Source organism: Coregonus clupeaformis, chromosome 21, assembly GCF_020615455.1.
Source record: "Coregonus clupeaformis isolate EN_2021a chromosome 21, ASM2061545v1, whole genome shotgun sequence".
Lineage (NCBI taxonomy): Eukaryota > Metazoa > Chordata > Actinopteri > Salmoniformes > Salmonidae > Coregonus > Coregonus clupeaformis.
Window position 1 is genome coordinate 1,169,667 of NC_059212.1, and position 15,667 is coordinate 1,185,333.

Sequence of the window (15,667 nt, forward strand, 5' to 3'; positions counted from 1 at the left end):
TTACATTTACATTTGACATTTTAGTCATTTAGCAGACGCTCTTATCCAGAGCGACTTACAGGAGCAATTAGGGTTAAGTGCCTTGCTCAAGGGCACATCGACAGATTTTTCACCTAGTCTGCTCGGGGATTAGAACCAGCGACCTTTCGATTACTGGCACAAAGCTCTTAACCACTAAGTTTATATCTAAAAAGGCTAACTTTTTTAATGTTTCACAATTTTTATTGGTATGAAATTCACTGAGGAGGATGGTCCTCCCCTTCCTCCTCTGAGGAGCCTCCACTGATTGGCTTATATATGGTGTGATATCATGGACACACAATCTATCGTTTTTCCTGTACAGTACTATATTTGTACCGTATAGTGTCCAGGCACCCCATTTTAAGCTGTTTGACCACAGTAAAAGTCCAGCAACACTCTGCATTATTCAGAGCCCCATGAAATGGCACCATATATAGATTCTACGTACCCTACTGAGTACTCCCCACCCCACTTTTACATCGGCACAAAGAATATTATGTAATGCATATACAGTGATTTACATTGTGGCCAATGAAATGGGTGGAGTAAAAGGCCAACAACACTCCGTATGATTCAGAGCCCCATGAAATGGCACCATATATAGATTCTACAGAACCTACTGAGTACTCCCCACCCCACTTTTACATCGGCACAAAGAATATTATGTAATGCATATACAGTGATTTACATTGTGGCCAATGAAATGGGTGGAGTAAAAGGCCAACAACACTCCGTATGATTCAGAGCCCCATGAAATGGCACCATATATAGATTCTACAGAACCTACTGAGTATTCCCTACAACACTTTTACTGCGGTACCCAGAATAGTTTTTGCTCTATAAGCCAATATGTATTCCATATACAGTGATTCACATTGGGGGCATTTATTTGACATTGGAACATGTTTTAAAACCCACATTTAATGCAAATGTCACTTAAATATGAACAAATATGAATCATTGTTAATGTTTACGGAATAATTTTTCATATATCATGAATCAATACAGGTTCTTGATACTTTTCTACTATTCCGTGACCCGGAAATACTTTTTAATTGTTGCTGATGAGACGCTGATGAAGTGTTGCATGAACCGAATCACAAAGGCAGAACAAGTAGAAGGACATTTCAACCAAAATGTCCAAATTACAGTTGTTGCAAGCGTTTCTCTCCGACCGATTAACAACAGTGGCTGTAGAGATATCTGTGGTAGTGGAAAAAGCGTTTGCGGAGTACCAGGATGAGATCTCTCGTTCAAAGGAGGAGAATCAACGCCTGCAGAGGCTGCTGGATTCTGTTTTTAATCCCGATCTAAAATTACATAAAGCAGGTAGGCGAGTTTATATGTTTACATTACATTTTTAAATGTGTCATTTAACAGACGCTCTTGTCCAGAGCTTTCACTTGAGATAACCACATTGTACTACTAGTGGCTAAAATGTTCTCAATACAATTTCCTTCCGAGTCATTTAGGCACAGAGTGGTGGAAGTTAGAGTTGCCAGGTCTAGCAAAAAGAATGTGCCCAATCACACTGAAAACTCGCACAAAAGGCCTGAAAACTACACAATTTTTTCAGACAGCGAGAGGAGTTGCCACATATATATATATATATATATATATATACAATAAACAATTTTCCCATAATGTTATCGAGACAATTAAGGAATATCGACGTAACTTGGAACTACGTTAGAAGCAAAATTCGGTTTGTCAAAATAATAATTATTGCAAACTATGACATGACTTAATAAACTAATTTGAATATGTTGCAAGAGAAAATATAATTTGCCCTTATTAAACTCGCCAGATCATTTTCCATCAATGGATGTCGATTTAACTCGTTTGACTGCTATGATTAATCAATAATGCATGAGGGGGTATGGTATATAGCCAATATACCATGGCTTAGGCCTGTTCTTAGTATTACGCAATGCGGAGTGCCTTATTGCTATTGTAAACTGGTTACCAACGTAAAAGTAATTTTGTGTCATACCCATGGTATACGGTCTGATATACCATGGCTTTCAGCCAATCAGCATTCAGGTCTCGAACCCCGTTTATAATTGTAAATAAATCCCTTTTGGCATGTGCATAACTATAGATAAATCCGACAAGAGAGTTTGAGTGATGAAAGTTGGACAGAGGATCTCGAAATCTCTGAGCAAGAAACACTTGGACATACTTAAAAAAACAAATGTTAGGCTATTTTATGGCAATTGTGCCGTTATTATGTGCAGATGTTAAGACTACAAACAGTTTTAAATGGCCCATTTGCAAGATGGACTTGTCATTTCAATAGGCATAGGCTACAGACGAAAATCTGGGTTTATGATTGTAATTCAACTTTGCCATGGTTTCTTAGCTAGATGCAGGTAGCCTATAGCCCCTGATAGGCCTACATCTAATTTCAGATAGCCTAGGCGAAATGTAGGCAAGATTGGACATCTACTTTGTGCATGACACAAGTCATCTTTCCAACAATTGTTTACAGACAGATTATTTCACTTATAATTCACTGTATCACAATTCCAGTGGGTCAGAAATTTACATAGACTAAGTTGACTATGTCTTTAAACAGCTTGGAAAATTCCAGAAAATGATGTCATGGCTTTAGAAGCTTCTGATAGGCTAATTGACATCATTTTAGTCAATTGGAGGTGTACTTGTGGATGTATTTCAAGGCCTACCTTCAAACTCAGTGCCTCTTTGCTTGACATCATGGGAAAACAAAATGAAATCAGCCAAGACCTCAGAAAAAAAATTGTAGACCTCCACAAGTCTGGTTCATCCTTGGGAGCAATTTCCAAACGCCTGAAGGTACCACGTTCATCTGTACAAACAATAGTACGCAAGTATAAACACCATGGGACCACGCAGCCGTCATACCGCTCAGGAAGGAGACGCGTTTTGTCTCCTAGAGATGAACGTACTTTGGTGCGAAAAGTGCAAATCAATCCCAGAACAACAGCAAAAGACCTTGTGAAGAGCAAGGAGGCCTACAAACCTGACTCAGTTACACCAGCTCTGTCAGGAGGAATGGGCCAAAATTCACCCAACTTATTGTGGGAAGCTTGTGGAAGGCTACCTGAAACGTTTGACCCAAGTTAAACCATTTAAAGGCAATGCTACCAAATACTAATTGAGTGTATGTACACTTCTGACCCACTGGGAATGTGATGAAAGAAATAAAAGCTTAAATAAATAATTCTCTCTACTATTATTCTGACATTTCACATTCTTAAAATAAAGTGGTGATCCTAACTGACCTAAGATAGGGAATTTTAAATGTCAGGAATTGTGAAAAACAGAGTTTAAATGTATTTAGCTAAGGTGTATGTAAACTTCCGACTTCAACTGTATATACAGTGGAGAAAAAAAGTATTTAGTCAGCCACCAATTGTGCAAGTTCTCCCACTTAAAAAGATGAGAGAGGCCTGTAATTTTCATCATAGGTACACGTCAACTATGACAGACATATTGAGAGAAAAAATTCCAGAAAATCTCATTTTAGGATTTTTAATGAATTTATTTGCAAATTATGGTGGAAAATAAGTATTTGGTCACCTACAAACAAGCAAGATTTCTGGCTCTCAAAGACCTGTAACTTCTTCTTTAAGAGGCTCCTCTGTCCTCCACTCGTTACCTGTATTATTGGCACCTGTTTGAACTTGTTATCAGTATAAAAGACACCTGTCCACAACCACAAACAGTCACACTCCAAACTCCACTATGGCCAAGACCAAAGAGCTGTCAAAGGACACCAGAAACAAAATTGTAGACCTGCACCAGGCTGGGAAGACTGAATCTGCAATAGGTAAGCAGCTTGGTTTGAAGAAATCAACTGTGGGAGCAATTATTAGGAAATGGAAGACATACAAGACCACTGATAATCTCCCTCGATCTGGGGCTCCACGCAAGATCTCACCCCGTGGGGTCAAAATGATCACAAGAACGGTGAGCAAAAATCCCAGAACCACACGGGGGGACCTAGTGAATGACCTGCAGAGAGCTGGGACCAAAGTAACAAAGCCTACCATCAGTAACACACTACGCCGCCAGGGACTCAAATCCTGCAGTGCCAGACGTGTCCCCAGTACATGTCCAGGCCCGTCTGAAGTTTGCTAGAGTGCATTTGGATGATCCAGAAGAGGATTGGGAGAATGTCATATGGTCAGATGAAACCAAAATATAACTTTTTGGTAAAAACAAACTCAAACTCGTGTTTGGAGGACAAAGAATGCTGAGTTGCATCCAAAGAACACCATACCTACTGTGAAGCAAGGGGGTGGAAACATCATGCTTTGGGGCTGTGTTTCTGCAAAGGGACCAGGGACGACTGATCCGTGTAAAGGAAAGAATGAATGGGGCCATGTATCGTGAGATTTTGAGTGAAAACCTCCTTCCATCAGCAAGGGCATTGAAGATTAAACGTGGCTGGGTCTTTCAGCATGACAATGATCCCAAACACACCGCCCGGGCAACGAAGGAGTGGCTTCGTAAGAAGCATTTCAAGGTCCTGGAGTGGCCTAGCCAGTCTCCAGATCTCAACCCCATAGAAAATCTTTGGAGGGAGTTGAAAGTCCGTGTTGCCCAGCGACAGCCCCAAAACATCACTGCTCTAGAGGAGATCTGCATGGAGGAATGGGCCAAAATACCAGCAACAGTGTGTGAAAACCTTGTGAAGACTTACAGAAAACGTTTGACCTGTGTCATTGCCAACAAAGGGTATATAACAAAGTATTGAGAAACTTTTGTTATTGACCAAATACTTATTTTCCACCATAATTTGCAAATAAATTCATAAAAAATCCTACAATGTGATTTTCTGGATTTTTTCCCCTCATTTTGTCTGTCATAGTTGACGTGTACTTATGATGAAAATTACAGGCCTCTCTCATCTTTTTAAGTGGGAGAACTTGCACAATTGGTGGCTGACTAAATACTTTTTTCCCCCACTGTAAACTGAATATGCTTGTCAACAACACTCAGTGTTTATTTAATTTCTTTACCTATAGCCTATTCCGACTGACTAATGACTACCGTCATTCTAATACGTTCTAACAACTGATCGGCAATTGCAATAGAGCTTTGATAACTTCCAATTTAATTAACTGAACATGGCCATTAATAATTGCATAAGAACACAAGGCTACAACAACAATACACTGAAGTTATAGGCTATTTATTCAATCCATTTATTTGCCAGCTCCAGGTAGGCTACACAAGTGGCACAAATTGATTTGCAATGACTCCAGTGATATAGTCATTTCAACATATTTATTGTATTAAATGGTAGCCTACAATGGCGGATAAAGTAATAGGCTACTGGATAGAAAACTGCAACCATGGCAACCCTGGTGGAAGTTAGCCCAAGAATGTACTATTAAGGAGTGTAAGTGACTGAGGTAAAAAACAATTATATTGGATATTCGGTTCTCTCATCAATAGCTATTGAACTAAGTATGCCATGACTATGAAGATGGTGTATTCTGAATCAGAGTTGATGGAGAACATTCCACACCTTAAAAAAATCTCTATAAAAAAGATTTTGGATTGATACTGACCCAAATTTGTTTGATTTTAGTCTGGAGTGTATTTTAGATATCCATTTAGAATTAATAGATTATTTATTATTATCATTTAAATTGTATAACTACATTTTGGGGGGGGGGGTTGTCCATCCTCCTTCGATTCAGAATATATAATTCTCATTGTCATGGCACACTTTGTAAGTGCTATTGAAGATTGAAAGCCGGGAAAATGTTTACATTCTATTGGCTCTTACACAATGCGTGTTCAGGCTGTCTTACGGACATGACGTCACACATTGATACTGACCCAAATATGTTTGATTTTAGAGTCTAGATTTTGTTTTAGATATCCATTTAGAATTAATTGATGTCTTTTTTTATTATCATTTAAATGATAAACTATTGTTCTCCATCCACCCCTGATTCAGAATATCCTATTTTCATTGTCATGGCATGCTTGGTTCAATAGCTATTGACAAGAGAACCAAATATCCAATTTAAAATAAAATAACATTCAGGTCTCTCCAGAGATGTTCGGGCTGAGCCACTCACGGACATTCAGAGGCTTGTCCCCCACTCCTGCGTTGTCTTGGCTGTGTGCTTAGGGTCGTTGTTGTCTCGCCCTGGCTCTGGGGACTCTTATATGTTGAGCCAGGGTGTGTAGGGTCTATGTTTTGTGTTCTATGTTCAGTTTCTAGTTCATGTGTTTTCTAGGTTGGCCGGGGTGGTTCTCAATCAGAGGCAACGAGAATCAGCTGTTGCTTGTTGTCTCTGATTGGGAACCATACTTAGGCAGCCTGTTGTGCACTTGTGTTTTGTGGGATCTTGTTCCGTGTTGGTTTGTGTTCATGACCGAGGACTTCACGTTTCGTTTTGTTGTTTTGTATTTTTGTATCGTGTTGCTAGTACACTATTAAAGAGATGTACGCATATCACGCTGCGCCTTGGTCCAATCATTATGACGATCGTGACAGAAGATCCCACCAATACAGGACCAAGCAGCGTGTCCAGGAGCAAACGCCGGAGGTAACGTTAGTGGATGTCCTCCTCGGTTGGGGGCAGATCACGGAGGAGGAGGCCGTCCGTTACCGGAGGGCGATGAAGGGGGAGACCCAGGCAGGAGAGGAGAAGCGGCGCCAACCGGGCCGTCGTCGGACAGGCGAGAGGCACCCCCAATAATTTTTTTTGGGGGGGCACACGGCATGGACGACGGGGCTGCTGGAGGCAGATAAAGGGCGAGTTTGTGGACGAGGAGAGAAGGCCACCAGGTTACGGGGGCCATTGGTCAGTAGAGGGAAGGAGAGTGTAGAGGCACGGTGAGAGGTACTGAGGTGTGTTACCAGTCCGGTCCGGCCCGTTCCTGATCCCCACACAAGGCCAGTGGTGTGTGTTCCCAGTACGGTCCGGCCTGTTCATGTCCCTCGCACCAAGCCTGTGATGCGCGTCGCCAGCCCGGCCCGGCCTGTTCCTGCCCCTCGCACCAAGCCTGTGGTGCGCGTCGCTAGCCCGGCCCGGCCTGTTCCTGCCCCTCGCACCAAGCCTGTGGTGCGCGTCGCCAGCCCGGCCCAGCCTGTTCCTGCCCCTCGCACCAAGCCAATGGTGCGCGTCGCCAGCCCGGCCCGGCCTGTTCCTGCCCCTCGCACCAAGCCAATGGTGCGTGTCGCCAGCCCGGCCCGGCCTGTTCCTGCCCCTCGCACCAAGCCAATGGTGCGCGTCGCCAGCCCGGCCCGGCCTGTTCCTGCTCCCCGCACCAAGCCAGTGGTGCGCTTCGTCAGCCCGGTCCGGCCCATTCCTGCTCCCTGCACCAAGGCAATGGTGCGCGTCGTCAGCCCGGTCCGGCCTGTTCCTGCTCCCCGCACCAAGCCAGTGGTGCGCTTCGTCAGCCCGGTCCGGCCCGTCCCTGCTCCCCGCACCAAGCCAATGGTGCGCGTCGTCAGCCCGGTCCGGCCTGTTCCTGCTCCCCGCACCAAGCCAGTGGTGCGCTTCGTCAGCCCGGTCCGGCCCGTCCCTGCTCCCCGCACCAAGCCAATGGTGCGCGTCGTCAGTCCGGTCCGGCCCGTTCCTGCTCTCCGCACCAAGCCTGTGGTGCGCGTCGTCAGTCCGGCGCAGCCCGTGCCTGTTTCACCGGTGCCTGGTCAGGTACCGGTCAGCTGCTCCACACCGGAGCCTAAGCAACCGCTCCACCGATGTCCAGTCCAGCTCCAGCCAGCGGGGCCAGACCAGACCAGGGGTGCTACGGGGGGGGGTTGTTAGAGGGTGGTGGTCACGCCCGGAGCCGGATCCGCCTCCGAGGCGGCATGCCCACCCGGCCCCTCCCCTGTTGGGTTTATGTTGGCGCGGTCGCAGTCTGCGCCTTTGGGGGGGGGTACTGTCACGCCCTGGCTCTGGGGACTCTTATATGTTGAGCCAGGGTGTGTAGGGTCTATGTTTTGTGTTCTATGTTCAGTTTCTAGTTCATGTGTTTTCTAGGTTGGCCGGGGTGGTTCTCAATCAGATGCAACGAGAATCAGCTGTTGCTTGTTGTCTCTGATTGGGAACCATACTTAGGCAGCCTGTTGTGCACTTGTGTTTTGTGGGATCTTGTTCCGTGTTGGTTTGTGTTCATGACCGAGGACTTCACGTTTCGTTTTGTTGTTTTGTATTTTTGTATCGTGTTGCTAGTACACTATTAAAGAGATGTACGCATATCACGCTGCGCCTTGGTCCAATCATTATGACGATCGTGACAGTTGTCCTGTTGGAAGGTGAACCTTCGCCCCAGTCTGAGATCCTGAGCGCTCTGGAACAGGTTTTCATCAAGAATCTCTCTGTACTTTGCTCCGTTCATCTTTCCCTCGATCCTGACAAGTCTCCCAGTCCTTCCGCTGAAAAGCATCCCAACACGATGATGCTGCCACCACCATGCTTTACCGTAGGGATGGTGCCAGGTTTCCTCCAGACGTGACGCTTGGCATTCAGGCCAAAAAGTTCAATCTTGGTTTCATCAGACCAGATGATCTTGTTTCTCATGGTCTGAGATTCCTTTAGGTGCCTTTTGGAGTGCTGCAGAGATGGTTGTCCTTCTGGAAGGTTCTCCCATCTCCACAGACAAACTCTGGAGCTCTGTCAGCGTGACCATCGAGTTCTTGGTCACCTCCCTGACCAAGGCCCTTCTCCCCGATTGCTCAGTTTGGCCGGGCGGCCAGCTCTAGGAAGAGTCTTGGTGGTTCCAAACTTCTTCCACTTAAGAATGATGGAGGCCACTGTGTTCTTGGGGACCTTCAATGCTGCAGAATTTGTATGGTACCCTTCCCCAGATCTGTGCCTTGACACAATCCTGTCTCTGAACTCTACGGACAATTCCTTCGACCTCATGGCTTGGTTTTTGCTCTGACAAGCACTGTCAACTGTGGGACCTTTATATAGACAGGTGTGTGCCTTTCCAAATCATGTCCAATCAATTGAATTAACCACATGTGGACTCCAATCAAGTTGTAGAAACATCTCAAGGATGATCAATGGAAACAGGATGCACTTGAGCTCAATTTCGAGTCTCATAGCAAAGGGCCTGAATACTTATGTAAATAAGGTATTTCTGTTTTTTATTAATACATTTGCAAACATTTCTAAACCTGTTTTCGCTTTGTCATTATGGGGTATTGTGTGTAGATTGATGAGGATAAAAAAAAATCTATTTTAGAATAAGGCTGTAACGTAACAATGTGGAAAAAGGGAAGGGGTCTGAATACTTTCTGAATGCACTGTATATTATTTTCAGAGGTAAACTGGCTCTGGCAGCCAAAATAGCCAAATACCTAATCTAAATGTGAATCGATTCTCAATTGCGATACGGTCCTAGAAACATAAAGCCCTTTACTATCATATCACATTCAAATAATTTCACAAATGCTAAATATACACTTACTATACATTGTTTTAACCAGATTTATCACAGCTGCAGCTGAACCAGTAGCTGTGCTTGAGGAGACGAGATTTCCTCTGACGCCCAGGATCCTTCAATTCAAAGTCCCCAACGAACCATCAAACAGGCAAAGCGCTAATACAGGACTAAGATCGAATCCTACTACACAGGGCCGAGCACGCCCCCATTCACTTTTACGGGGCTGTAGTGGAGCGGGTCGAGAGCTCCTCCGTGTCCACATCAGGATGTATAATGGTCCAAAGACACCAACACAGTCGTGAAGAGGGCATGACAACGCCTCTTTCCCCTCAGGAGGCTGAAAAGATTTTACATGGGCCCTCAGAACCTCAAAACGTTATACAGCTGCACCATTGAGAGCATCTTGACTGGCTGCATCACCACTTGGTATGGCAACTGCGTATGGCCCAGTACATCACTGAAGCTAAGCTCCCTGCCATCCAAGACCTCTATACCAGGCGGTGTCAGAGGAAGGTCCAAAAAATGGTCAAAGACTCTAGCCACTCAAGCCACAGACTGTTCTCTTTCCTACCGCATGACAAGTGGTACCAATGCAGCAAGTCTGGAACCAACAGGACCCTGAACAGCTTCTACCCCCAAGCCATAAGACTTCTAAACAAGACTTCTAAATAGCTAATCAAATGGCTACCCGGACTACCTTCATTGAACTTTTTTTGTACTCACACTCTTGAAATGACTCTATGCACACACTTTGGACTCTACCCACACTCACACATACTTACACTGACAACCCAACACACACACTACATACCTCCCCACACACATAACATGCATACTAACGCCACACACACACACTTTCACACTCACCACATACGCTGCTGCTACCGTCTATTATCTATCCTGTTGCCTAGTCACTTTACCCTTACCTATATGTACAGTACATACAGTAGCTATCTCAATTAACTCGTACCCCTGAACATCGCCTCGGTACTGGTACTCCATGTATACAGCCATGTTATTTTCTACTCCCTATATATAGCCATGTTACTTTTACTCATCATTTGGATTTGTTATTCACTGTATTTATTCCTCATGGCAGTATTTCTTTTTTATTTCTATTTGATCTAATCTTTAACTCTGCATTGTTGGAAATGCACCCGTATGCATTGTTAGTCTACACCTGTTGTCTATGAAGTATGTGACAAATACAATTTGATTTGAAAAATGTAATTTGATGGCATGGACGCATGGTCAAAAGACTGTGGCTGCCATTCCAGTCACTCCCTATAGGCCTTTTAACTGTGTTCCCCTTCAGCCTGTAGAGGGGGTACACACACTTCACAGAAGATTAGTGGCAATCACACACACAACAGAAATTCATTATGAATTTGAAACATACAATTATTGAATAAACTATTTGGCTCCTACAACAGCAGTTATATCTACACTATGTGAGTGATGCTAATAAATCATGTTGTTAAGAGTCAAGTCACAGAGGTAGATTATTTATTGAAAATCTTTCTTGAAAATTATTTCCTATCTTTCCTTCCAGACCCCCTGCAGCTCACACTCACTGTCTCTGAAGACGAGGTTCCCTCTAACCAGCAGCACTCTGAGCAGGTTTGGAGTGATCAAGAGGACACAGAGATCTTCATTCCCTGTGTGGAAAGTGACAGTGATCAGGGCTCACACCTTTACAAAACTGGGAAGAACAGCAAGAGGGACTCCCTATCCACAATTGCAGCAGAACAGATCCAAACAAAACCTGATGGAGAGGATGACGGAATATCAGAATCAACCAGTTACGCTCCCCTCACACAGTTAAAGCCTCTCAAAATTAAGAGAACACGGTTAAAGAAAGGACAAAGCTCTTACATCTGCGCTGAGGTCAAGACAACCAGTGAGCTGATAGAGCCATTGAGGGCTCACACAAGGAAGAGGTCCTACAGTTGTACTGAGTGCACAGCAACCTATGACAGACCATGTCATTTGAAAACACACAAGAGAACTCACACAGGCGAGAAACCATTTGAGTGCAAAGACTGTGGTAAATGCTTTAACCGCAAGTATTGCCTGCACGTGCATATGTTAACTCACACACAGGAGAAACCATACTGCTGCCAGTATTGTGGCAAATGCTTTGCTCTAAACACAAGACTAATAGATCACCTGAGGATACACACAGGGGAGAAACCATACAAGTGTCCTTTCTGTGCCAGATGCTTTACATTTCTATCTCACTTAAGTCGTCACAAGAAGCTCCATACAGGAGAGAGGCCATTTCAATGCAATGTCTGTGGGAAATGCTACACACGGAAGGAGCACCTGACAGACCATATGAGATCCCACACTGGAACAAAACCATACAGCTGTAAGCAATGTGGCAAATGCTACAAACTGCAGGGAAACCTGAGATCGCATATGGCGAGTCACACAGGGGGGAAATCATGCACGTGCCCTGTGTGTGGACTAGGTGTTATAAATCTTAATCGCCACATGCAGGTTCATGCAGGAGAAAAACCTCATCAGTGCCAAGATTGTGGGAAGTGCTTTAACCGAAAGGAAAAACTGACAGAGCACTTAAGGATTCACACAGGAGAGAAACCGTATCGATGTCATGATTGTGGCGAATGCTTTAGGCTCAATCTAACCCTGAAGAAACACATGATGATGCACACAGCTGCGGCAAGTACTTCTCCATGAAAGAAGATATGAGAACTAAATGGGACACACACAGGGAGAAATCTGCTCAGTGCATTGCATGTTCCAGCAATATTGTTTAGATTGTTCAAATTCAATGTTTCAGTCAGAAGGGTACAAAAGCTGAAAAACATACGCACATCCAGTCAGGAGGGTACCTTGAACTGTGACATGCTGTTTTAAACAGGACAGAAACCGTATACATGCAATGATTCTGGTCAATGCCCTAATGAAAAGGCATCCTTGATTTATTTTAATTTTTTTACATTTACTGTGAATTTCTTTATATTTACCTTTTTGGGGCATATGAAGAACACAACACCACAGTATGTGCAAAAACATACATCTTGAAAGAGGTCTGTGAGGTGCAAATGAACAGTATCCGTCGGAATAAAGATTTGACCTTGTAGCTATTATGATTTGAATGATTTATACTGACACGAAAATTTAAACACAACATGTTTCATGAGCTGAAATAAGAGGCCAGAATTTTTCCATAGACACACAAAGCTTATTTCTCTCAAATGTTGTGCACAAATTTGTTTACATCCCTGTTAGTGAGCATTTCTCCTTTGCCAAGATAATCCCTCCACCTGATAGGTGTGGTGTATCAAGAAGCTGATTAAACAGCATGATCAAAAAAACTAAACAAAAACAGCATGATCATTACACAGGTGCACCTTGTGCTGGGGACAATAAAAGGCCACTTTAAAATGTGCAGTTTTGTCACACAACACAATGCCACAGATGTCTCAAGTTTTGAGGGAGTCCACCAGAGTTGTTGCCAGAGAATTGAATGTTCATTTCTCTACCATAAGCCGCCTCCAACGTCGTTCTAGAGAATTTAGCAGTACATCCAACTGGCCTAATAACGGCAGACCACATGTAACCACGCCAGCCTAGGACCTCCACATCCGGCTTCTTCCCCTGCGGGATCGTCTGAGACCAGCCACCCGGACAGCTGATGAAACTGAGGAGTATTTTGGTCTGTAATAAAGCCCTTTTGTGGGGGAAAAACTCATTCTGATTGGCTGCACCCCTGCCCATTCATGTGAAATGTATAGATTAGTGCCTAATGAATTTATTTCAATTGACTGGTTTCCTTATATGAATTGTAACTCAGTAAAATCGTTGAAATTGTTGCATGTTGCGTTTATATGTTTGTTCAGTATATTATTTCATATTTTCTTGTTAGCAATATTTTGTGGCCAATAGTTTTTTTTTTTTTGATCTTCACCACCAATTGTACTGTAAATGCTTATGCAAACACTGTCACGTTGCCTTCCCTAGTTTTTCCCCCATTTGGAGACCAGCACTTTTTTAAATGTAATATGTATTTTGAGTTTGCAGTGACCTTTATTTAATATATTTTGTGTGCCTCATTCTAATTTAGCATGATTTCTATGGCAGTGACCTTTATTTAATATATTTTGTGTTCCTTAATTTACATTTTCGTACAAAAGCTGAAGAAAATACACACATCAGGTACTTTTTTTTTGCAGGTGCTGGAGCAAGGTGGACTCATGAAATATAAAAAGGAAAGCGCCGCACACTGCTGTTCATGCTCTCAGATTATTTTATTTTTACAATATTTCGACCGTTAGGTCATGGATGCCTGATGTAGACCTAAGGGTCAAAAAGTTGTCACATCAAAATCACCTGGGAGCATGAACAGCAGTGTGTGGCGTTTTGCTTTTATTTTTCACCTCATTCTAATTTTACATGATCTATGGCTTGCTGTGTTTCTCCCTTGTGTTTTCTAATTGATTCATTGCAGACTCCTCCCCCTTGGCTGAGCTCCTTGGAGATGGGAGTTGTTCCAGGCAACTGCTCGGCCTCCAACCACAAGGCATTACAGAGGGTAGTGCGTACGGCCCAGTACATCACTGTGGTCAAGCTTCCTGCCATCCAGGACCTCTATACCAGGCGGTGACAGAGGAAGGCCCTAAAAATTGTCAAAGACTCCAGCCACCCTAGTCATAGTCTGTTCTCTCTGCTACCGCACGGCAAGCGGTACCGGAGCGCCAAGTCTAGGTCCAAAAGGCTTCTTAACAGCTTGTATCCCCAAGCCATAAGACTCCTGAACAGCTAATCAAATGGCTACCCAGACTATTTGCATTGTCTCACCCCCCACCCCCTCTTTTTACGCTGCTGCTACTCTCTGTTTATTATCTATGCATAGTCACTTTACCTCTACCCACATGTACATATTACCTCGACTAACCTGTGCCCCCGCACATTGACTCTGTATCGGTACCCCCTGTATATAGCCTCGCTACTGTTATTTTACTGCTGCTCTTTAATTATTTTATTTTTACTTATCTATTTTTTACTTAACACTTATTTTTCTTAAAACTGCGTTGTTGGTTAAGGGCTTGTAAGTAAGCATTTCACTCTAAGGTCTACACCTGTTGTATTCGGGGCATGTGACAAATACAATTTGATTTTGATTTGGTGGCCATCTTGAGGACCTCCATCAGCATGGTCTGAATCTCTGTATTTGCAGGTTCTATCAAGTTGAATTTTAGACTTTTTAAGACCTTTTTAATGCCACTTGAAATGTAATGCCAATTTTGAGGTCTGCGTGCGCCACAAACCTGCTAATATTCCAATAATCATCTTCTAATGGCATTTATATAAACTTAAATCGGGTGCTGGATCCTCGTGTGTATAATCCAAAGAACAGAAATAGGACAGCATTCCGGTAAATAAACTTAAATTGACATTTTTATTGCCGAATGAACTTTCGGTATGAGCCCATAAAAATATTTGCATAATTGGGCACAACTGGGAATCCCATAGCAGTTCCTTGAACCTGAAGATACGTTTGAAGACTGTTATTATCTTCAGGTTCAAGGAACTGCTATGGGATCGCCAGTTGCGTCCAATTGTGCAAATGAATTTATGGGGAGATTTGAGTTGGACTTTGTATACGATGATAATCTCTATTCTAAGTTTATCAAAGTGTTTATGAGATCGATGACATCTTTTTTCATTTGGTCAGGTAATGATCTTGAATTGCAGGAATTCTTTACACACATGAATTCCAGGATGCCATCCATTAAATTTACGTTAGTATCCGATAAAGAACATGTTTCCTTTTTGGATGTTTTGGTTTAGAAAGATTACAATGGCTTGCACACTGAGGTGTATAGAAAAGAAATGGATAGAAATACCTTTCTTCATTTCAACAGTTATCAGACAACTTCATTAAAAAAAAGAAAGGTTTACCATATAGCCAACTCCTTCGCATTAGGCACATTTGTGACTCTGAGTTATCATTCGATTTACAGTCGTGGTCAAAAGTTTTGAGAATGACACAAATGCTAATTTTCACAAAGTCTGCTGCCTCAGTTTTGATGATAGCAATTTACATATACTCCAGAATGTCATGAAGAGTGATCAGATAAATTGCAATTAATTGCAAAGTCCCTCTTTGCCATGAAAATGAACTTAATCCCAAAAAAACATTTCCACTGCATTTCAGCCCTGCCACAAAAGGACCAGCTGCCATCATGTCAGTGATTCTCTCGTT

At 43.2% G+C, this 15,667-nt stretch overlaps 1 protein-coding gene across 1 annotated transcript; it reads left to right on the forward strand.

Moving 5' to 3' along the window:
* The first annotated feature begins 1,097 nt into the window (after positions 1-1,097).
* LOC121534536 (zinc finger protein 501-like) lies at positions 1,098-12,709 on the forward strand. The gene is made up of 2 exons (XM_041841118.1): positions 1,098-1,350; positions 10,985-12,709. Exons 1-2 carry the CDS (start codon positions 1,158-1,160, stop codon positions 12,133-12,135), a joined length of 1,344 nt encoding a protein of 447 aa, XP_041697052.1. The 5' UTR covers positions 1,098-1,157; the 3' UTR covers positions 12,136-12,709.
* The last annotated feature ends 2,958 nt before the right edge of the window (positions 12,710-15,667 follow it).

Excerpts from the sequence above, each read along its gene's own strand:
- LOC121534536 (XM_041841118.1), top strand. The coding sequence starts at position 1,158 with ATGTCCAAATTACAGTTGTTGCAAGCGTTTCTCTCCGACCGATTAACA. Across the intron at positions 1,351-10,984 it reads TCTAAAATTACATAAAGCAG|ACCCCCTGCAGCTCACACTC; the intron begins GTAGGCGAGTTT and ends CTTTCCTTCCAG.